Raw genomic sequence first — 19,267 nt, forward strand, 5'->3', positions numbered from 1 at the left:
TTATAGCACTGCAAGGCTTCCTCAAGAAAACGGAAAGAGAGGAAGTTAATAACTTAATGGGACATCTCAAGCAACTGGAGAAGGAAGAACACTCCAAACCCAAACCCAGCAGAAGAAAAGAAATAACCAAAATGAAAGCAGAATTAAATGAAATTGAAAACAAAAGAATTATACAACCGATCAATAAATCCGAAAGTTGGTTTTTTGAAAAGGTTGATAAAGCAGATAAACCTTTGGCCAACCAAAGGTTTTACTCAGGAAAAAAAGAGTAAAATCTCTAATTTCATCAATCAGAAATGGTAAGGATGAAATAACAACAGACCCCTCAGAAATTTAAAAAATCCTTAATGAATACTACAAGAAACTCTACTCTCAGAAATATGAAAATCTGAAAGAAATCAACCACTACCTGGAAGAACACCACCTACCAAGACTTAGCCAGAATAAAGTGGAAATGTTGAACAGGCCTATATCAAGTTATGAAATACCATCAACTGTACAAAATCTCCCTAAAAAGAAAAGCCCAGGACAAGATGGCTTTACATCAAAATTCTACCAAACCTTTAAAGAAGGACTAGTACCTATATTACTAAACCTCTTTCAAAAACATAGAAAAAGGACTATTACCTAACACATTCTATGAAGCAAACATCACCTTGATCCCCAAACCAGGGAAAGACCCAACAAGAAAAGAAAATTATAGACCAATATCACTAATGAATATTGATGCTAAAATACTCAGTAAGATCCTAACAAACAGAATCCAACAACACATCAAAAAAATTATACATCACGACCAAGTGGGATTTATCCCAGGGTCTCAGGCTGGTTCAATATATGTAAATCTATAAATGTAATTCAGCACATAAACAAACTAAAAAATAAGGACCATATGATTCTTTCAATTGATGCAGAAAAAGCTTTTGATAATATCCAGCATCCCTTCATGATCAGAACACTTAAGAAAATTGGTATAGAAGGGACATTCTTAAACTAATAGAGGCCATCTACAGCAAACCCACAACCAATATTGTATTTAATGGAGTTAAATTGAAACCATTTCCACTTATATCAGGAACCAGGCAAGGTTGCCCATTGTCTCCATTGCTCTTTAACATTGTAATGGAAGTTTTAGCCATTGCAATTAGGGAAGAAAAGGCAATCAAGGGTATCCACATTGGGTCAGAAGAGATCAAACTTTCACTCTTCGCAGATGATATGATCGTATATCTGGAAAACACTAGGGATTCCACTACAAAACTTTTAGAAGTGATCAAGGAATACAGCAATGTCTCAGGCTACAAAATCAACACCCATAAATCTGTAGCCTTTATATATACCAACAATAACCAAGCTGAAAAACCAGTCAAGGACTCTATTCCTTTCACAGTAGTGCCAAAGAAGATGAAATATTTGGGAGTATACCTAACAAAGGACATGAAAGATCTCTACAAAGAGAACTACGAGACTTTAAGAAAAGAAATAGCTGAAGATATTAACAAATGGAAAAACATACCATGCTCATGGCTGGGAAGAATCAACATTGTTAAAATGTCTATACTACTCAAAGCAATATATAATTTTAATGCAATTCCTATTAAAGCTCCATTGTCATACTTTAAAGATCTCAAAAAAATAATACTTCATTTTATATGGAATCAGAAAAAGCCTCGAATAGCCAAAACATTACTCAGAAATAAAAACAAAGCAGGAGGAATCACGCTACCAGACCTGAGACTGTACTATAAATCGATAGTGATCAAAACAGCATGGTATTGGCACAAAAACAGAAAAGTAGATGTCTGGAACAGAATAGAAAACCAAGAGATGAATCCAGCTACTTACCATTATTTGATCTTTGACAAGCCAATTAAAAACATTCAGTGGGGAAAAGATTCCCTATTTAACAAATGGTGCTGGGTGAACTGGCTGGCAACCTGTAGAAGATTGAAACTGGACCCACACCTTTCACCATTAACTAAGATAGACTCTCACTGGATAGAAGATTTAAACTTAAGACATGAAACTATAAAAATACTTGAAGAAAGTGCAGGTAAAACTCTTGAAGGAATTGGCCTGGGTGAATATTTTATGAGGAGGACTTCCCAGGCAATTGAAGCAGTATCAAAAATACACTACTGGGACTTGATCAAACTAAAAAGCTTCTGCACAGCCAAGAACATAGTGAGTAAAGCAAGCAGACAGCCCTCAGAATGGGAGAAAATATTTGCAGGTTATACTTCCAATAAAGATCTAATAACCAGAATCCACAGAAAACTCAAACATATTAATAACAAAAGAACACGTGATCCAATCTCAGGGTGGGCAAGGGACTTGAAGAGAAACTTCTCTAAAGAAGACAGACGCACGATCTACAAAAACATGAAAAAAAGCTCATTATCCTTAATCATCAGAGAAATGCAAATCAAAACTACTTTGAGATATCACCTAACCCCAGTAAGAGTAGCCCACATAACAAAATCCCAAAACCAGAGATGTTGGCATGGATGTGGAGAAAAGAGCACACTTCTACACTGCTGGTGGGAATGCATACTAATATGTTCCTTCTGGAAGGATGCTTGGAGAATACTTAGAGACCTAGAAATAGACCTGCCATTCGATCCTATAATTCCTTTACTAGTTTTATACCCAGAAGATCAAAAATCACAATATAACAAAGACATCTGTACTAGAATGTTTATTGCAGCCCAATTCATAATTGCTAAGTCATGGAAGAAGCCCAAGTGTCCCTCAACCCACGAATGGACTAGCAAATTGTGGTACATGTATACCATGAAATATTATGCAGCCTTAAAAAAAGATGGAGACTTCACCTCTTTCATGTTTACATGGATGGAGCTGGAACATATTCTTCTTAGCAAAGTATCTCAGGAATGGAAGAAAAAGTACCCAATGTACTCAGCCCTACTATGAAGCTAAATTATAGCTTTCACATGAAGGCTATAACCCAACTATGGCATAAGACTATGAGGAAAGGGCCAAGGAAGGGGAAGGAAGGGGGGAGATCGGGGGGAGGAAGGGTAATGGGTGGGGCCACACCAACGATGCATCTTAGAATGGGTATGGGTGAAATTTACTAAAGGCAGAATACAAATGTCTACATACAATAACTAAGAAAATGCCATGAAGGCTATGTTGAACAGTTTGATGAGAATATTTCAGATTGTATATGAAACCAGCACATTGTACCCCTTGATTGCACTAATGTACACAGCTATGATTTAACAATAAAAAAAAGAAATTTGCAGTTAATACCTAAGTTTTGCCAACTAAACACAGTTATTTTAGATCCTATCAAAGTTACGTATGATTTTTAGAAAAGTTTCCCTTTTTACTTTCATTTTGTGAAAGCATGTAGGTTACACATGATTTCCTCAAGAACAGAAAATAATACTTCCAGTAGAAAATATTTTTTGACAGTGAATTTTTATTGCTTGGACCAAGGAGTTTCACCTAGTGAAATGCATCAGAATTTCCTAGGGAGTTTTCGCACTAAACATCTTCCTATTGAGACTCAATAGGAGACATTTAAACAGCTTATAATCATCTTCAGAAATACACTGAACATTATCATTCTTCCCAAAATATCAACCTCTGTCATGAGTTATAATTAGATAAGAAATGATTGAAAAATTAAAACAAAATGTACAATCAGTGTAGCCCATTAATCTATGTAATGCAAAGTTGAGTTCCTGGACCCAGAAGCAGATTGAAGCCTTTGTGTGAAGCCCACCTCTGCTGTAGAATATACAAGTCTGTTATCACTTGTGGTAAATAAATATCTGGTTGTGGTTTCCTGTGTGATGAGTCTTTCCAAAATATTTTTAAAGTTAGTGGCTGTGAGGACGAACCATAACTATGTAATAGTATCAAGCTTAGGATTTCAAACACTGGTTACAGGGCTATAGATAAAACTACCTCAAAAATAATTTGGTAAAACGAGTGCAGGACAAAATTCATTGGTAAACCCTGTCCATGGAGACACACACACTCTCTCTCACACTTGCACACATATGAACACAAGTAAAATCGGCAGTTCTGTACTTTGTTCAATGTTTCTCAGAAATAGATACTTGAAATTCATGTTATACCTTGGATTTTTTTAAAAAGCACTATTATAATTATCTTTTGAGGAAAATCTTAAATACATCTTATCAATTTTTTAAAGTTATTCTATCAACTTTAGTAAAAAGCACTAAAATAGTCTTGTAGGAATATAGTGTATTGGTTTAAAGATAATCAAGACATTATTTTACTTTGAAGAAGAATCATTCTAACAGCAAAAACTTGGGTACTTTGGATCTAGAAAAGGCATTTCATTTTTACAGGGAGTACTATAATAATAATAATAATAATTATTATTATTATTTTGCAGTTTTTGGCCGGAGTTGGGTTTGAACCTGCCACCTCCGGCATATAGGGCCGGCGCCCTACCCCTTTGAGCCACAGGCGTCACCCAACGGAGGATTATTATAGAAAAATAATGGAATTTTTCCATTTTAATACATGGAAAGTTGAGGACATGTTACAAAGCTAGAGGAGCATAGAAACAGAGTTATGGTTGCCTACCAAAGATGATATCATGTACACGTGTGTATGTGTGTGCACACCAGTGTGGTGGCAGTAGAGGTAAGCAGCAAGGGGAATAGGATTTTACTATCAGAAAAGTGAAGTAGAGAATTAGTATGTTCCTGTCTTTAAAGCAGGCATCCTCAAACTGTGGCCCGCGGGCCACATGAAGTGGTGTGAATTGTATTTGTTCCCGTTTTGTTTTTTACTTCAAAATAAGATATGTGCAATGTGCATAGGAATTTGTTCATAGTTTTTTTTTTAAACTATAGTCTGGCCCTCCAATGGTCTGAGGGACAGTGAATTGGCCCCCTGTTTAAAAAGTTTGAGGACATCTGCTCTAAAGACTGCACTTACACCTTGCAGAAACATAGTACCATAATCTCCCTTACTTCAACAATTCTTAGTCATGGCAAAACACGTTTCATCTGTATCTTTACTACAATACTATCATTGATCCTAAAAACTATTATACCAAATTATATATTATATATATACATATTATATATTATAATTGAATGTCAATTCATTACATAATTTTCCTCAATTATCACAGACATGTTTTTATTTATAGTTTATTCTTTTTAACAGTGTTAATTAGTTTGTCCTGTAGCATTTCCTAGAGACTCTACATTTTGCCTCTCCAGGTGAGGTTTAACACATTCCTGTCTCCTGAATTCTATAGAAACTGAGTTAGATTTAACATGCTTTAACAGTAGAATTTAGAATATTTATGAGGGTTGGATGATCTGCCATTTTGATAACTTTCTATAATTTTCCCTCATCTTAGCCAAGAATTTTATGGAGGCTGATTCAAAGATTAGTATGACAAAGTAGTCAAATTCAGAATGCTTATAGTCTAAAGAAGGAAACCAGCATGGATATAGTTAACTCGAACCAAAAGCAACATAGGGTATACATTTAGAGTGTTCCACAGTGCTTGATTTTGTATCAGGATCAATAGAGTGATAAAGTTTTAGCTTCTTCGTGACCATAAAGCTGGTATGGGACAGGGCAGTCCTTGGGACAACTCCATCAAACACAGGAGCTCTGTAGAACATGTTGATAGACAAACTCGAAGATTCCTTCTAGCTCTAAACTTCAGGGTGATCGTGAGCCATGTGGTACAATTCATAATGTTTTTTGCAAACTCATGAACTTTCCTTAAAGCTATCCTTGAACAAAACTTGGGAATATTAAGGGGGAAAAGGTAGACACATAACATTGCAGCTCAATCGAAGTATTTCTGGCTAGTCAACAACTCTGTAAGTAAGCTTAGAATGAACAATGTATCCTATCGACGTGCTTCAGTTCCTCTTTCAAGCAAAACAAAACAAAACACCTACCAGTGACAAGAATCATATATTTGAAATAAAGTGACAAGTGACAGGAGAGCAACTGCAAATTTGGCCAGGTTGGGTTCATTAAGTGTACTGCTCATTTAATGAGTAGTCCAGTCTTTAGGAACACACTAATTCTCATTTACTACTCATTTAATATGTTTGTGCATTCTAGCTTTGGAATTCTGTTGTGTGTGAGTGCTCTGTATTTTGTATTCTGCTAAGATTCATGCAACTGTTTCTTTAGGCACAGACAGCGCACATTGTCCTGGAAGATGGAACTAAGATAAAAGGTTACTCCTTTGGCCATCCATCCTCTGTTGCTGGTGAAGTGGTTTTTAATACTGGTCTGGCAGGGTGAGTAATGCTTTCATTCCAAGGCTTTATTCATCCTTTATGTAGATAAATAATTGGACAATCTTACTCATGGTGGGAAGTGGAAACCAACACATCAAAATAAGACTGTGTAGTGTCCTGAATCTGCACGCTGCCTTGTGCTTGCCCTGCAGCAGCCAACCCTGAAAAAAGACACGAACTTCCTGCCATGTGAATGGGTAGGAAGGTGACACTCTGGTGGTCCCGCGAATAAACAGAACAAAATTAATTCCAGAAATTTATGTTGTAAGGACAGAGATCATACGAGATCACCAAATAGGAAGGGAGTTGTGGGTCTGATTAAGGTGAAAAGTGGAGCAGTGGAAAGGGTGAGTGGTAGTGCCGTGCCATTAGTAAGGAATCAGCTTTGCACATCTAATATGAAGTATTATAAGGGGATAATAAATGATTTTATATCATGTTGTACTTTCATAAGAGAGGTGAAAAAAGAACACCTTTTATCTGTTGCCTTAAAGAATTCAATGAGATATCAGGTTTAATATTTTTAATAGTTATCAATTGGTCCAACCTGGTATTTAAAATCTGCTGACAGACGTATGATCTGAAAGATGAGAATTGCTACAGAAATTATGTGGCTGATCCTCCCTAGTCAACAAATATTTGCTCATTTGAGAACCAGGAGACTGAAGTTCCTGTCTCAAGTCTGATGAAAACTGATTATGTAACATTGAAAGCATCACTTAATCTTTCTGAGTTCTGTTTCTGCATATAAAAAGTGAGGGGGTTGGATTAGATAGTAATTTACAGCAGGGGATTAAAAAATGTATTTGTCTTAAGAGGTTTCCAGTAGTGATTCACTCCTACTATTCATCTCTGAAATATTTGTTGAATTCTTTAGAGAAATTTACGGTAGACTCTTAAAGACAATGAGGTGTTGGGTTAACGGATGCTATTGATTGACCAAGCTTCCATTATATTATTAATGTACAATCTTCCCTAAACTCTTGCCTCTCCGCATGAAATTAAGAATATTAAATGGTTTTAAAAATAGTTTCACTGGTGAGAACGTTAAATTACAGTGTATGAAATCTGTTTGCAAAGTTTTTCTTCACCAGGCAATTATTTAAGCTTTTCGACAGCACTAATTACTAGCTGTGTTAATATACCTGCCAACAAACAACTGTTTAATATAGATCAGAATGATGGAGGGCACTAGAGTTTTCTTCTCTGTGATAGATTACGGGTAATAAATCTTGTCACATCACAAAAGTCAAACAGGACCTGATGGATTAATTTGCTTCCAACACTGCAGTTCTCTTGGACAGGCTGTATTTATTCATTTAGTGGAGAATATTGTAAGCATATGTTTATAGAGAATGGCCAGTTCTTTTATGGAAAGGAAGAAGAAAGGAAAGTAAAATCAAATTAATTAAAGTTTTTTTTTTGATGTAGAAAAGGCATTTATTTATAAGATTAGTTCACTGACCCCATTTTCCATTGAGAAATGCTGCTTTCATTCATTGCACGGCTCACTCAGTAAAGTGGTCGATAATTAAGGGGCTTATTTTGTTTTTTTTATCTTCAAGAAATGCATTTATATTGTGTGCAACCGTTGATTTAAAAAATTATCAGTTTCTGCCAGGTGAGCGGCATCTGAGAAATTAGCTGATGGAGGCTGTGGACAGATACCACAGCACCTGAATTGCCCTAGGGATTGAGGGGCTCAAAGACTAAGCACTCTGTTGCCAAAGTTAGTTCTGGCCGGAGTTAGTCTGGATGAGGTTGAAGAATTTATGTTGACTACTGCCTGAACTGAACTTTATCGGTTTCAAGGATGTCGATTCTGTCTCCCTTAGCATCTAAATTCACTTCCAGTAGTAATCCACACACACACACACAAAATCTGGTTTAACTCATTCTGCAGAAAATCGAAATGGAAAAGGGCAGGAAAAAACTCCTCAACTGCCATGTATTCCAGTGCACGGAAAAGGTGCAGATACCTTTTGGTATTTATGAGAAAAATGTTTCTTCTTATTAAGAATATGTGTATACATATCTTATATAATATTTTTAAGATATAGCCCTCTTGCATTGCTCCCCAATTCCACATTAATACTTTAAAAGAGTTATTTGGATCTTTTAATTTGCAGTTAAGAAATGCTTCAGGTCAAGGTTTGAAAGATTGATTTTTTTCTAAGTTGATAGTAACTCCCAATTTATATACTTATTTCTAAAAACTAAAATATTTTAAAAATCAACTCTATTGCATTAGTCATTCATGTAAATTAACTCTCTTATTTTAAAGGTTCAATGAGTTTTATTAAACATACATACCCATGTAACTAAAACTGACACAATCAGAATATTTTTCATTATCCTAAAAGATATCTCAAAACATTTTTCAATTGTTTTCAGTCAATATCTTGGTGAAACTGACATTCCCCCAACAGTAAATATATGTTTGTGCACACTAAGATCTGGTAGGCTAGAGGAACCTGCAAACTTTAAATAAAGCTGCAGTATTTAAAAAACTAAGACCCTATAAAATTTATTAAAAGAATTCAAAAATTTAAAGAAATCAAGGGAATAAACCTATGTGAGAATATACCTTATTACTTAAGAGTCTTTTTTTCCTATTCATATCAATCATATCATGGGATAGATTTCCATAAAATTTTCCTGGGTTTTCTAAAATCTAAAGATATGCTTGTTGGATTTTAACCTCATATTACTCTTAATTTTCAAGGATTCAATAATTCAGAGCCATGTATATAGATTATAGTTTTATATAACAGTTTTGTACACTTTTTGGTTGATAATTTTGGGGCATGTTTATCCAGGTACCCTGAAGCTATTACTGACCCTGCCTACAAGGGACAGATTCTCACAATGGCCAACCCTATTATTGGGAATGGTGGGGCTCCTGATACTACGGCACTGGATGAACTGGGACTTAGCAAATATATGGAGTCTGATGGAATCAAGGTAGGACCAGGATGACTATTTAAAATATCTTGACTTGAGGGGGTATAATTGACTTATTTTTAAGAATCAGTGCATTTATGTACTCAGCCTTATTCCTACATATATGAGAATAATCTTAAGCTTGACATTATTTTGAGTTTCACTTCTCAGGGCACTTTGGATTTTAATGCATTGAATAAAAGTTGGTTTATTTGGAAAAAAGTAGTTATAAAGTCAAATAACGATAATGTTATAAGAATTGGAGAGGAATTGCCCTTTAAAAGGAATTTGGTAATCAATTCTGTATCAATTATTCACCTTTTAATCTTATCCTCTATAGAGATGAATATGGCAGATAAAAAGTAAATACATTAAGAATTCCTACTTAGGGTAACTTTGGATAATATCTTAAGAATATGGACCATATAAATAATTAGAAAATTTGCATTCCAAATTCACCACTCTATTTTTTTACACCAATCCTTTTTTTTATTACTATTAAGTCATAGCTGTGTACATTAATGCGATCATGGGGCACCATACACTGGTTTTATAGACCGTTGACACATTTTCATCACACGGGTTAACAGCCTTCCTGGCATTTTCCTAGTTATTGTGTTAAGATATTTATCTTCTACATTTACTAAGTTTCACATGTACACTTGTAAGATGCACCGCAGGTGTAATCCCACCAATCACACTCCCTCTGCTCTTCATCCCCCTTCCCTCCTCTCCCCCTTCCCCCTATTCTTAGGTTATAACTGGGTTATAGCTTTCATGTGAAAGCCATAAATTAGTTTCATAGTAGGGCTGAGTACATTGGATACTTTTTCTTCCATTCTTGAGATGCTTTACTAAGAAGAATATGTTCCAGCTCCATCAATGTGAACATGAAAGAGGTGAAGTCTCCATCTTTCTTTAAGGCTGCATAATATTTCATGGTGTACATATACCACAATTTATTAATCCATTCGTGGATCAATGGGCATGTGGGCTTTTTCCATGACTTAGCAATTATGAATTGGGCTGCAATATACATTCTGGTACAAATATCTTTGTTATGATGTAATTTTTGGTCTTCTAGGTGTATACCTAGTAGAGGAATCATAGGATTAAATGGCAGATCTATTTTTAGATCTCTAAGTGTTCTCCAAACATCTTTCCAAAAGAAATGTATTAATTTGCATTCCCACCAGCGGTGTAGAAGTGTTCCCTTTTCTCCACATCCACGCCAACATCTCTGGTCTTGAAATTTTGTGATATGGGCTAGTCTTACTGGAGTTGGATGGTATCTCAAAGTAGTTTTGATTTGCATTTCTCTGATGATTAAGGATGATGAGCATTTTTTCATATGTCTGTAGGCTGTGTACCTGTCTTATTCAGAAAAGTTTTGCTTCAAGTCCCTAGCCCAGCCTGCGATGGGATCATTTGTTCTTTCCTTGCTTATACATTTGAGTTCTCTGTGGATTCTGGTTATTAAACCTTTGTCAGGGACATAACCTGCAAATATCTTCTCCCATTCTGAGGGCTGTTTGCTTGCTTTACTTACTGTTTTCTTGGCTGTGCAGAAGCTTTTTAGTTTGATCAGGTCCCAGTAGTATATTTTTGAAGCTGCTTCAATTGCCTGGGGGGTCCTTTTCATAAAATACTCACCCAGACCGATTTCTTCAAGGGTTTTCCCTGCACTCTCTTCTAGTATTTTTATAGTTTTATGTCTTAAGTTTAAATCTTTAATCCAGTGAGAGTCTATCTTAGTTAATGGTGAAAGGTGTGGGTCCAGTTTCAGTCTTCTGCAGGTTGCCAGCCAGTTCACCCAGCACGATTTGTTAAGTAGGGAATCTTTTCCCCACTGAATGTTTTTAATTGGCTTGTCAAAGATCAAATAATGGTAAATAGCTGGATTCATCTCTTGGTTCTCTATTCTGTTCCAGAGATCTACTTCTCTTTTTTTGTGTCAGTACCATACTGCTTTGATCACTATCGATTTATAGTATAGTCTGAGATCTGGTAGTGTGATTCTTGTTTTTATTTCTGAGTAATGTCTGTAATGTCTGGCTATTCGAGGTTTTTTCTGATTCCATATAAAATGAAGTATTATTTTTTCAAGATCTTTATAGTATGACAGTGGAGCTTTAATAGGGACTGCATTAAAATTGTATACTGCTTTGGGTAGTATGGACATTTTAACAATGTTAATCTTCCCAGCCAGGAGCATGGTATGTTTTTCCATTTGTTAACATTTTCAGCTATTTCTTTTCTTAGAGTTTCATAGTTCTCTTATTATAGAGATCTTTCACATTGTTTGTTAGATAAACTCCCAAATATTTCATCTTCTTTGGCACTACTAGGAATGGAATAGAGTCCTTAACTGTTTTTTTTTCAGCTTGACTATTGTTGGTATATATAAAGGCTATGGATTTATGAATGTTGATTTTGTAACTTGAGATGCTGCTATATTCCTTGATCACTTCTAAGAGTTTTGTAGTAGAATCCCTGGTGTTTTCCAGATATACAGTCATATCGTCTGCGAAGAATGAAAGTTTGATCTCTTCTGACCCTACATGGTTACCCTTGATAGTCTTTTCTTCCCTAATTGCAATGGCTAAAACTTCCATTACAATGTTAAAGAGCAGTGGAGACAATGGGCAGCCTTGTCTGGTTCCTGATCTGAGTGGAAATGATTTCAATTTAACTTCATTCGATACGATATTGGCTGTGGGTTTGCTGTAGATGGCCTCTATCAGTTTAAGAAATGTCCCTTCTATACCAATTTTCTTAAGTGTTCTGATCATGAAGGGATGCTGGATATTATCAAAAGCTTTTTCTGCATCAATTGAGAGAATCATATGGTCTTTGTTTTTTAATTTGCTTATGTGCTGTATTATACTTATAGATTTATGTATATTGAACCAGCCTTGATACCCTGGGATGAAACTGACTTGGTCATGATGTATAATTTGTTTGATGTGTTGCTGGATTCTGTTTGTTATGATCTTGTTGAATATTTCTGCATCTACATTCATTAGTGATATTGGTCTATAATTTTCTTTTCTTGTTGGGTCTTTTCCTGGTTTGGGGATCAAGGTGATGTTTGCTTCAGAGAACATGTTGGGTAGTGTTCCTTCTTTTTCTACCTTTTGGAACAGGTTGAGTAATATAGGTACTAGTTCCTCTTTAAAGGTTTGGTGGAATGCTGATGTTAAGCCATCTGGTCCCAGGCTTTTCTTTTAAAGGAGATTTCGTATGGTTGATGCTATTTCAGAACTTGATATTGGCCTGTTCAACATTTCCACTTGATTCTGGCCAAGTCTTTGAAGGTGACATGCTTCCAAGTATTGGTCGATTTCCTTCAGATTTTCATATTTCTGAGAATAAAGTTTCTTGTAATATTCATTAAGGATGTTTTGAATTTCTGAGGAGTCTGTCGTTATTTCATTTTTGTCATTTCTCATTGATGAAATTAGAGATTTTACTCTTTTTTTCCTTGTTAGGTTAGCCAAAGGTTTATCTATTTTATTGACCTTTTCAAAAAACCAACTTTTTGATTTATTGATCTGCTGAATAATTCTTTTGTTTTCAATTTCATTTATTTCTGTTCTAATTTTGGTTATTTCTTTTCTTCTACTGGGTTTGGGGTTGGAATGTTCTTCTTTCTCCAGTTGCTTGAGATGTCCCATTAAGTTGTTAACTTCCTCTCTTTCCGTTCTCTTGAGGAAGGCTTGCAGTGCTATAAATTTCCCTCTTAGGACTGCCTTTGTGGTATCCCAGAGGTTCTGATAATTCGTGTCTTCATTGTCATTTTGTTCCAAAAATTTGGCAATTTCCTTCTTAATCTCATCTCTGACCCAGCTATCATTCAGCATAAGGTTATTTAACTTCCATGTTTTTGTATGAGTATGCAGATTCCTGTTACTGAGTTCAACTTTTATTCCATGGTGGTCCGAGAAGATGCAAGGAATAATTTCTATTCCTTTAAATTTACTGAGGTTAGACTTGTGACCTAAGCTGTGATCGATTTTGGAGTATTGTCCGTAGGCTGATGAGAAGTATGTGTATTCGATTTTGTTGGGATGAAATGTTCTGTAGATGTCTGCTAAAACCAAATGTTGGATGGTTAGGTTTAAATCTAAAATTTCTTTGCTCAGCTTCTTATTGGAGGATCTATACAACGTTGCCAAAGGAGTGTTGATATCTCCGACTATTATGGAGCTGGAGGAAATCAAATTGCTCATGTCTGTTAGAGTTTCTCTTATAAATTGAGGTGCATTCTGGTTGGGTGCTTAAATATTCATAATTGAAATCTCATCATATTGAGTATTACCCTTAACAAATATGAAGTGAACATTCTCATCCTTCCTTGCTTTTGTTGGTTTAAAGCCTATTGTGTCTACAAATAGAATTGCAACACCTGCTTTTTTCTGATCACCATTTGCATGAAATATGGACGACCATCCTTTTACCCTGAGTCTATATTTATATTTTAAGGTAAGATGTGACTCTTGTATGCAGCAAATGTCTGGCCTGAGTTTTTGTATCCAGTCAGCTAACCTGTGCCTCTTTAGAGGACAGTTTAAGCCATTCACATTAATGGAGAATATTGATAAGTCTGGTAAAATTTTGGGTATCGAGTTTTTTCGAAAGTCCAGTGGACATTTTTAATCCTTTTGCCACTGTGGAAGTTGGAGTTTGATCAAAAGTTTCTGAGTGAGTTTACTTTTGTGGTAGAGTATTGGGCTGGTCATTATGGAGGATAGGTCTGAGAATATCCTGAAGAGCTGGTTTGGTTATGGCAAATTTCTTCAACATATGAATGTCATTAAAGTATTTAATTTCTCCATCATAAATGAAACTCAGTTTAACAGGATACAGGATCTGGGGTTGAAAGTTAGTTTGCTTTAGGAGATTAAAAGTCAATGACCACCCTCTTCTGGCTTGAAAGGTTTTAGCAGAGAGATCTGCAGTCATTCTAATATTCTTCCCTTTGTGGGTAATGGATTTCTTACATCTGGCTGCTTTCATAATTTTCTCGACATATTAACTTTAGTGAAGTTAATTATGATATGCCTGGGGGATGTCTTATTTGGATTGAGTAGTGCTGGGGTTCTGAAACTGTCTGCTATCTAAACTTCAGAATCTCTTGGCATGTCTGGAGAATTCTCTTTCATAATTTCATGGAGAAGGGCCTCTGTGCCTTGCAAGGTCACATCATCACCTTCAGGGATTCCAATATGACAGATATTAGCCTTCTTTGAATTATCCCTGAGCTCTCTGAGAGAATGATCCATTTTTGCTCTCCATTCCTCTTTGTCTTGAGAGTTCGGGAGTGTCACAGGCTTTGTCTTCAATGTCAGAAATCCTTTCTTCTGCTTGTTCCACTCTATTACTGAGGGATTCTACTGAATTTTTGAGATCTTTGACGGCTGAAAATTCTTGCTTCAGTGCATCAAAATCTTTGGTGGTTTTGTCTTTAAATTCGTTAAATTTTTGAGACAACTTTTGACTATCTCCTGGAATTTCTAAATTCAACTTTTGAATTGCTCCTCAAATTTCTAATTCCAAATTTTTCTCCATTCTATTAATCTTGTTTGCAATCCAAATTCTGAATTCGATTTCTGACATCTTGGCCACCTGTTTATTAATGGGATCTTCAGTTACATCTGCCATATCTTTTTTGGGGGGGTTGATCTATTCTGGTTATTCATATTACCAGAGTTTTTACTCTGATTCCACCCCATGATTATTTTACACCATTTGATTTTTCCCCTGGAGTTTTGTTGAGGACCTGTACAGTGCTATGGCCTGAGAAACTGGGGACCTGTTTTGTATGGTGGGGCTAAGTGGTTCTGTCTTGTTTTCAGCTGGTCTCTGTCCATCCCTAGTGAAACAGTTACTCTGGGTTGAAGTCTCAGCTGTGGAGAAATACCAGCAATTATGTCACCCCAATCTCCACAGGCAACAATTGGAAATGGAAAATCAAACCTTCCTACCACCACACACCTAGGGCACCACTTGAATGGCCCTCGGGTGATTGGCTCAGTTCAAAATGTCCAAGTCAATTGTCTCGGTCATCACCTGTCTCAGGTGGGAGAGTTTAAAAGGTCTCCAGCAACTGGATCGCAGTGGTCTGGTGACAACTCAGATATGACTTGCTCTGGTGCTCCGTGAAGTCAGGAGGACCCACCCAGCAAATAGATCAGTATGGGAAGGTTGATGCCTCCTTCCCCACCTTGTACCTGTCACACTCAGTCACTGATAGCCCTGCAGCGATGTGACCCGGTTGCCTCTAGTGAACAGATACTCCAGGGGTTTGCATCTGCCTGAATCACAAGGAAATCTATATCTGCTCAGCCAGGCTGCTGCACTCTGCCTCTATCCAGCTGGGGGAGGTGAGGTCTGACAACCTTGGGTGCTTGATGGAGGCTGGGTTGTGTTCACTCAGTTCCAGCCTCACTCCTGATTGATGTTATTTACAGAACAGAACAGAACAACTTTGTGGGAATTTGTTTCTGTCCCTTCTAAATTACCCTGCAGAAGAGAAGCTATTTTGAGTTCCCAGAGCCTGCACCTCAGGCCCTGTCTTTGATCCTGCAGGTTTATATTCAGTTAGCTGTCAGTTCTAGCCTCCTGCCTTCCCTTGTCTATAGGCTGATGAGGGCAAACCCACCCCTGAGGGCTGGGTGCATCTTAGGCTCAGTAAAGTGGTCCTCTGGGTCAGTCCCGCTCTGGGAATTTCCCTGCTCTGCGCGGGTGTTTTCTAGTCCCCGTGCTCCATCCAGGCCGGTACCACCTCAGGCAAACCCCTTTACTCATGGGGCCTGCGTTTCTGTCCCAGATCTGTTCCATGGTGGTTGCCACCTGAGAAGCTGCCTGGCCTCCTCTAGTTGCCCAGGGAGACAGGGGATGTGGCTTTGGAATATCCGGAGGTGAAACCTATTGTTCCCAAAAAACGGGTGCTGCTACGTGCCTTGGGGCACCGCCACTCCGGTGTGGTTCCCTCTTAGCCAACCGTCCTCTCCTCACTCCCATGCTGCAGAATCAGCACTGACCAGCTGCGGTCTAGGCCTTGACCACACCCCTCATGAAATCACCCACAAATCTGGACTCCTAGGGGACAGGCCTCCAGACCTCTGAGTGAGAGTGGAAGGGAGTTCTGGGAGCTCAGAATTGCAGGTAGAGAATATATACAGTTTTATATTCTGTCATAAGAATGCCGTGGCACCCTAGTAGCAGAGTCAGGTCCAGTTTTTAGAGGGTCTCTCCCATGGAGTGTAGTGGGAGGAACTTTGAATTCTGCTCATTTGTTTGTGGGGCACTCAGAGCTGTTCTCATGGGGGAGAAGACTCCCGCCCACTTGGTGATGGATTTTGTACCTTTTATTTGTATCCTTGGGGTTGCAGCTCGCCTCAGCATGTTTGACGTGCGTTCTTCAACCTTCTCTCTTGGTGCAGGTCAAATCCACCAGGTTACTTGCTAAATTTCTGTCCTTTAACTCTCCTTCTGGAACAGGAGCCTCTGTGGAAAGCTGGCTTCAGTCAGCCATCTTGTCTCTGCCCCCCACCCCCCACCAATCTATTTTTGAATGACTTGGACTGATCATTTAATTTAGCTCTAACTAGTTTTCACAATTTCCCCCAAATTTCTCATTATTCTTTAAGTGCAATTAAAAATTATTTTATTTTTATGAGCGGTAAATAATTATTAATTAGATTATTGATAATGCCATGAGAGAAAAGTACAGAGTGCCAAGAAGGGGTACTAGCTTAATTCAGCAAGCAAGTAAGCCCGCTCCCTCCCATAATTAAAATAACTATTATATATTTCAAAGAAAAAGTGCCATTTTTTCTCTTCTTCAAAATTTTAATGGATATAATGAAGCTTTTAAAAAAATCTTGTAAAAGCAAATGGACCCTTCAGATAAATCACAAGAATTGGAGAGTATTTTGAGGCCACTCTTTACAATGACCACCCATCTTTCCAGGTTGCAGGTTTGTTGGTGCTGAATTACAGTAAAGACTACAACCACTGGCTGGCCACCAAAAGTCTAGGACAATGGCTGCAAGAGGAAAAGGTGAGAAAAATGACAGGGCATCCATCACACCTCATGGCCATTGGTGGTGTCTCTGGAAAGTTTCGAAGGTGTATGTAGAATCAAAAGGGCCAAGAATGTAGTGGGAGAGCATTCAGCTTGGGATTTTTCTATTTTACAGAGGGATTCTTTCCCACTGGACTCATTTTCCTTTGAATGCTGAGGACCACATATTTTCAGTATATCCACTAGGTGGGACTCAAACACGCTTCAGAAAATAACTCTTCTGGGAAAGGGGGTAGAGAAAATTTTAGAATTTTCTATTCTCTTGAGTAATTGTAGTGCCCTTCCCTTTATCCAGGATATGGTTATGTAACTTACTTCCTGGGTTCTAGTACCAGCTCTGCTGTTAACTGGTTGTGCAACTCTGGGCATTTCACATAATCATTTCATATCATACTTTCATCAATTTTAATCCTTAGGAGTATAAGCAGATTGACATTATATAGGAAAAAATATTATATGACCTTATCTTAAACTTCCCTTACTTTAAATATTAATTTCTATTCAAATAAGAGGATTTACCATGTTTGACTGTTAGAAGTAATTAAAGTTAGTGGACCCACCAGATTTAAGTTCATCTCCAGTGTTGTTGTAGCTGCTTTTTTTCAACTACTGATAGACCTGTTGTTGACAGAATATTATTCTAAGGAAGCTCTGCCTCTCCAGTGAGTGTCTGTTGATTTAGGGTAAATGTTGTCTCTTTCTGACAAACCCAAAAAGCCTTGATCTTGGTAGCTGCCTAGGTTTTATTCTTTCTAAATTTTAAAAAAGAGAAGACGACATCTACCCCATTTTCCCGAAAATAAGACATCCTCTGAAAACAAGACCTACTTACAGGAAAGATAAGACGTCCCCTGAAAATAAGACCTAGTGCATCTTTGGGAGCACACCTTAAAATAAGACACTGTCTTATTTTCGGGGAAACAGGGTATATCCTGTATTAGGCCATTACTGTTATCTTCTCAACCAGTGTATGAATTTGCCTGCATTACCCCGTTAATTTTTGTAATGGCCATTCAGGAGACCTGTTTTTTTTAGACCTGTTTCCTTTTTGTTATTTAGGGCATCTGACATTATAGCTTCTTTATGTCAGAACTATTTAAGAACTATAAGCCTAATCAGTGGCTTGTTAGCTTGGTTTTTAAAAGTGCTTGGAATCTTCTTCTTCTATATAGAGTAGAGAAGGTCTGTGATAATAACCAGTTCACTTCCTTCTATTTCCAGGTGAGAACAAACATGGTGCTTAAACACCTTTCAGATAATTGGTTGAAGAAAAGAAATTAGAACTTGTTTTCCTGTTTCCTAATTTATCACTCTTTCATTGTACCTTGTCTGTATCTAACCTAGACAAAAAAAAAAAAAAAAACTAAAATGAATGTCCTATTGCCTGATTGACTAAGGAGAAGCAAGTTTTAGCATGATGTGTCTCCTCTACCGGGCCATTTAGAAAAATGTCTGAGTATCTGTGATGTACCAGGAACACTGAGTTCAAAACATGAATTTGCATATCATTGTTTATGAAATTCATCAATTCCTATATGTGTGTGTATATTTATTTGCATATATATCATATATGTATTAACATATGTATCACATTTGTGTTTATATGTATTGATATGTATGTAAATGTATATCACACATATATGATTTTACTTATTTAACATGCTCTGATATACATATCCACATATATCTACACATACATGATTTTACTTATTTAACATCCTGTTTTAAAAGCAATATAACTATAGCAGTAAATTGACATTCAGAATTTCTCATTTTTTATTCTGAGAAAGGGCCTGGCTATCAAGAATCCTCAGCCCAACTGGAGCAGCAATTTACCGTGTTCTGACAACACAGTCACCCTGGGTCAGAGAAAAGAAAGAGTGGAGAAATTATTTACTGCTCAAGAAGATAGATGAGGCTAAGTTTGTAACTTGAAAACAATATG

At 37.0% G+C, this 19,267-nt stretch overlaps 1 protein-coding gene across 1 annotated transcript in view; it reads left to right on the forward strand.

The window, feature by feature from the left end:
• Positions 1 to 19,267, forward strand: part of CPS1 (carbamoyl-phosphate synthase 1) — a 142,686-nt gene that overhangs the window by 15,793 nt on the left and 107,626 nt on the right. The window contains exons 2-4 of the mRNA XM_053598311.1: positions 6,178 to 6,287; positions 9,107 to 9,251; positions 17,209 to 17,298. Of these exons, the coding sequence (XP_053454286.1) occupies positions 6,178 to 6,287; positions 9,107 to 9,251; positions 17,209 to 17,298 (345 nt within the window). The remainder of the gene's footprint in view (positions 1 to 6,177; positions 6,288 to 9,106; positions 9,252 to 17,208; positions 17,299 to 19,267) is intronic.

This window comes from Nycticebus coucang, chromosome 7 (assembly GCF_027406575.1).
Source record: "Nycticebus coucang isolate mNycCou1 chromosome 7, mNycCou1.pri, whole genome shotgun sequence".
Lineage (NCBI taxonomy): Eukaryota > Metazoa > Chordata > Mammalia > Primates > Lorisidae > Nycticebus > Nycticebus coucang.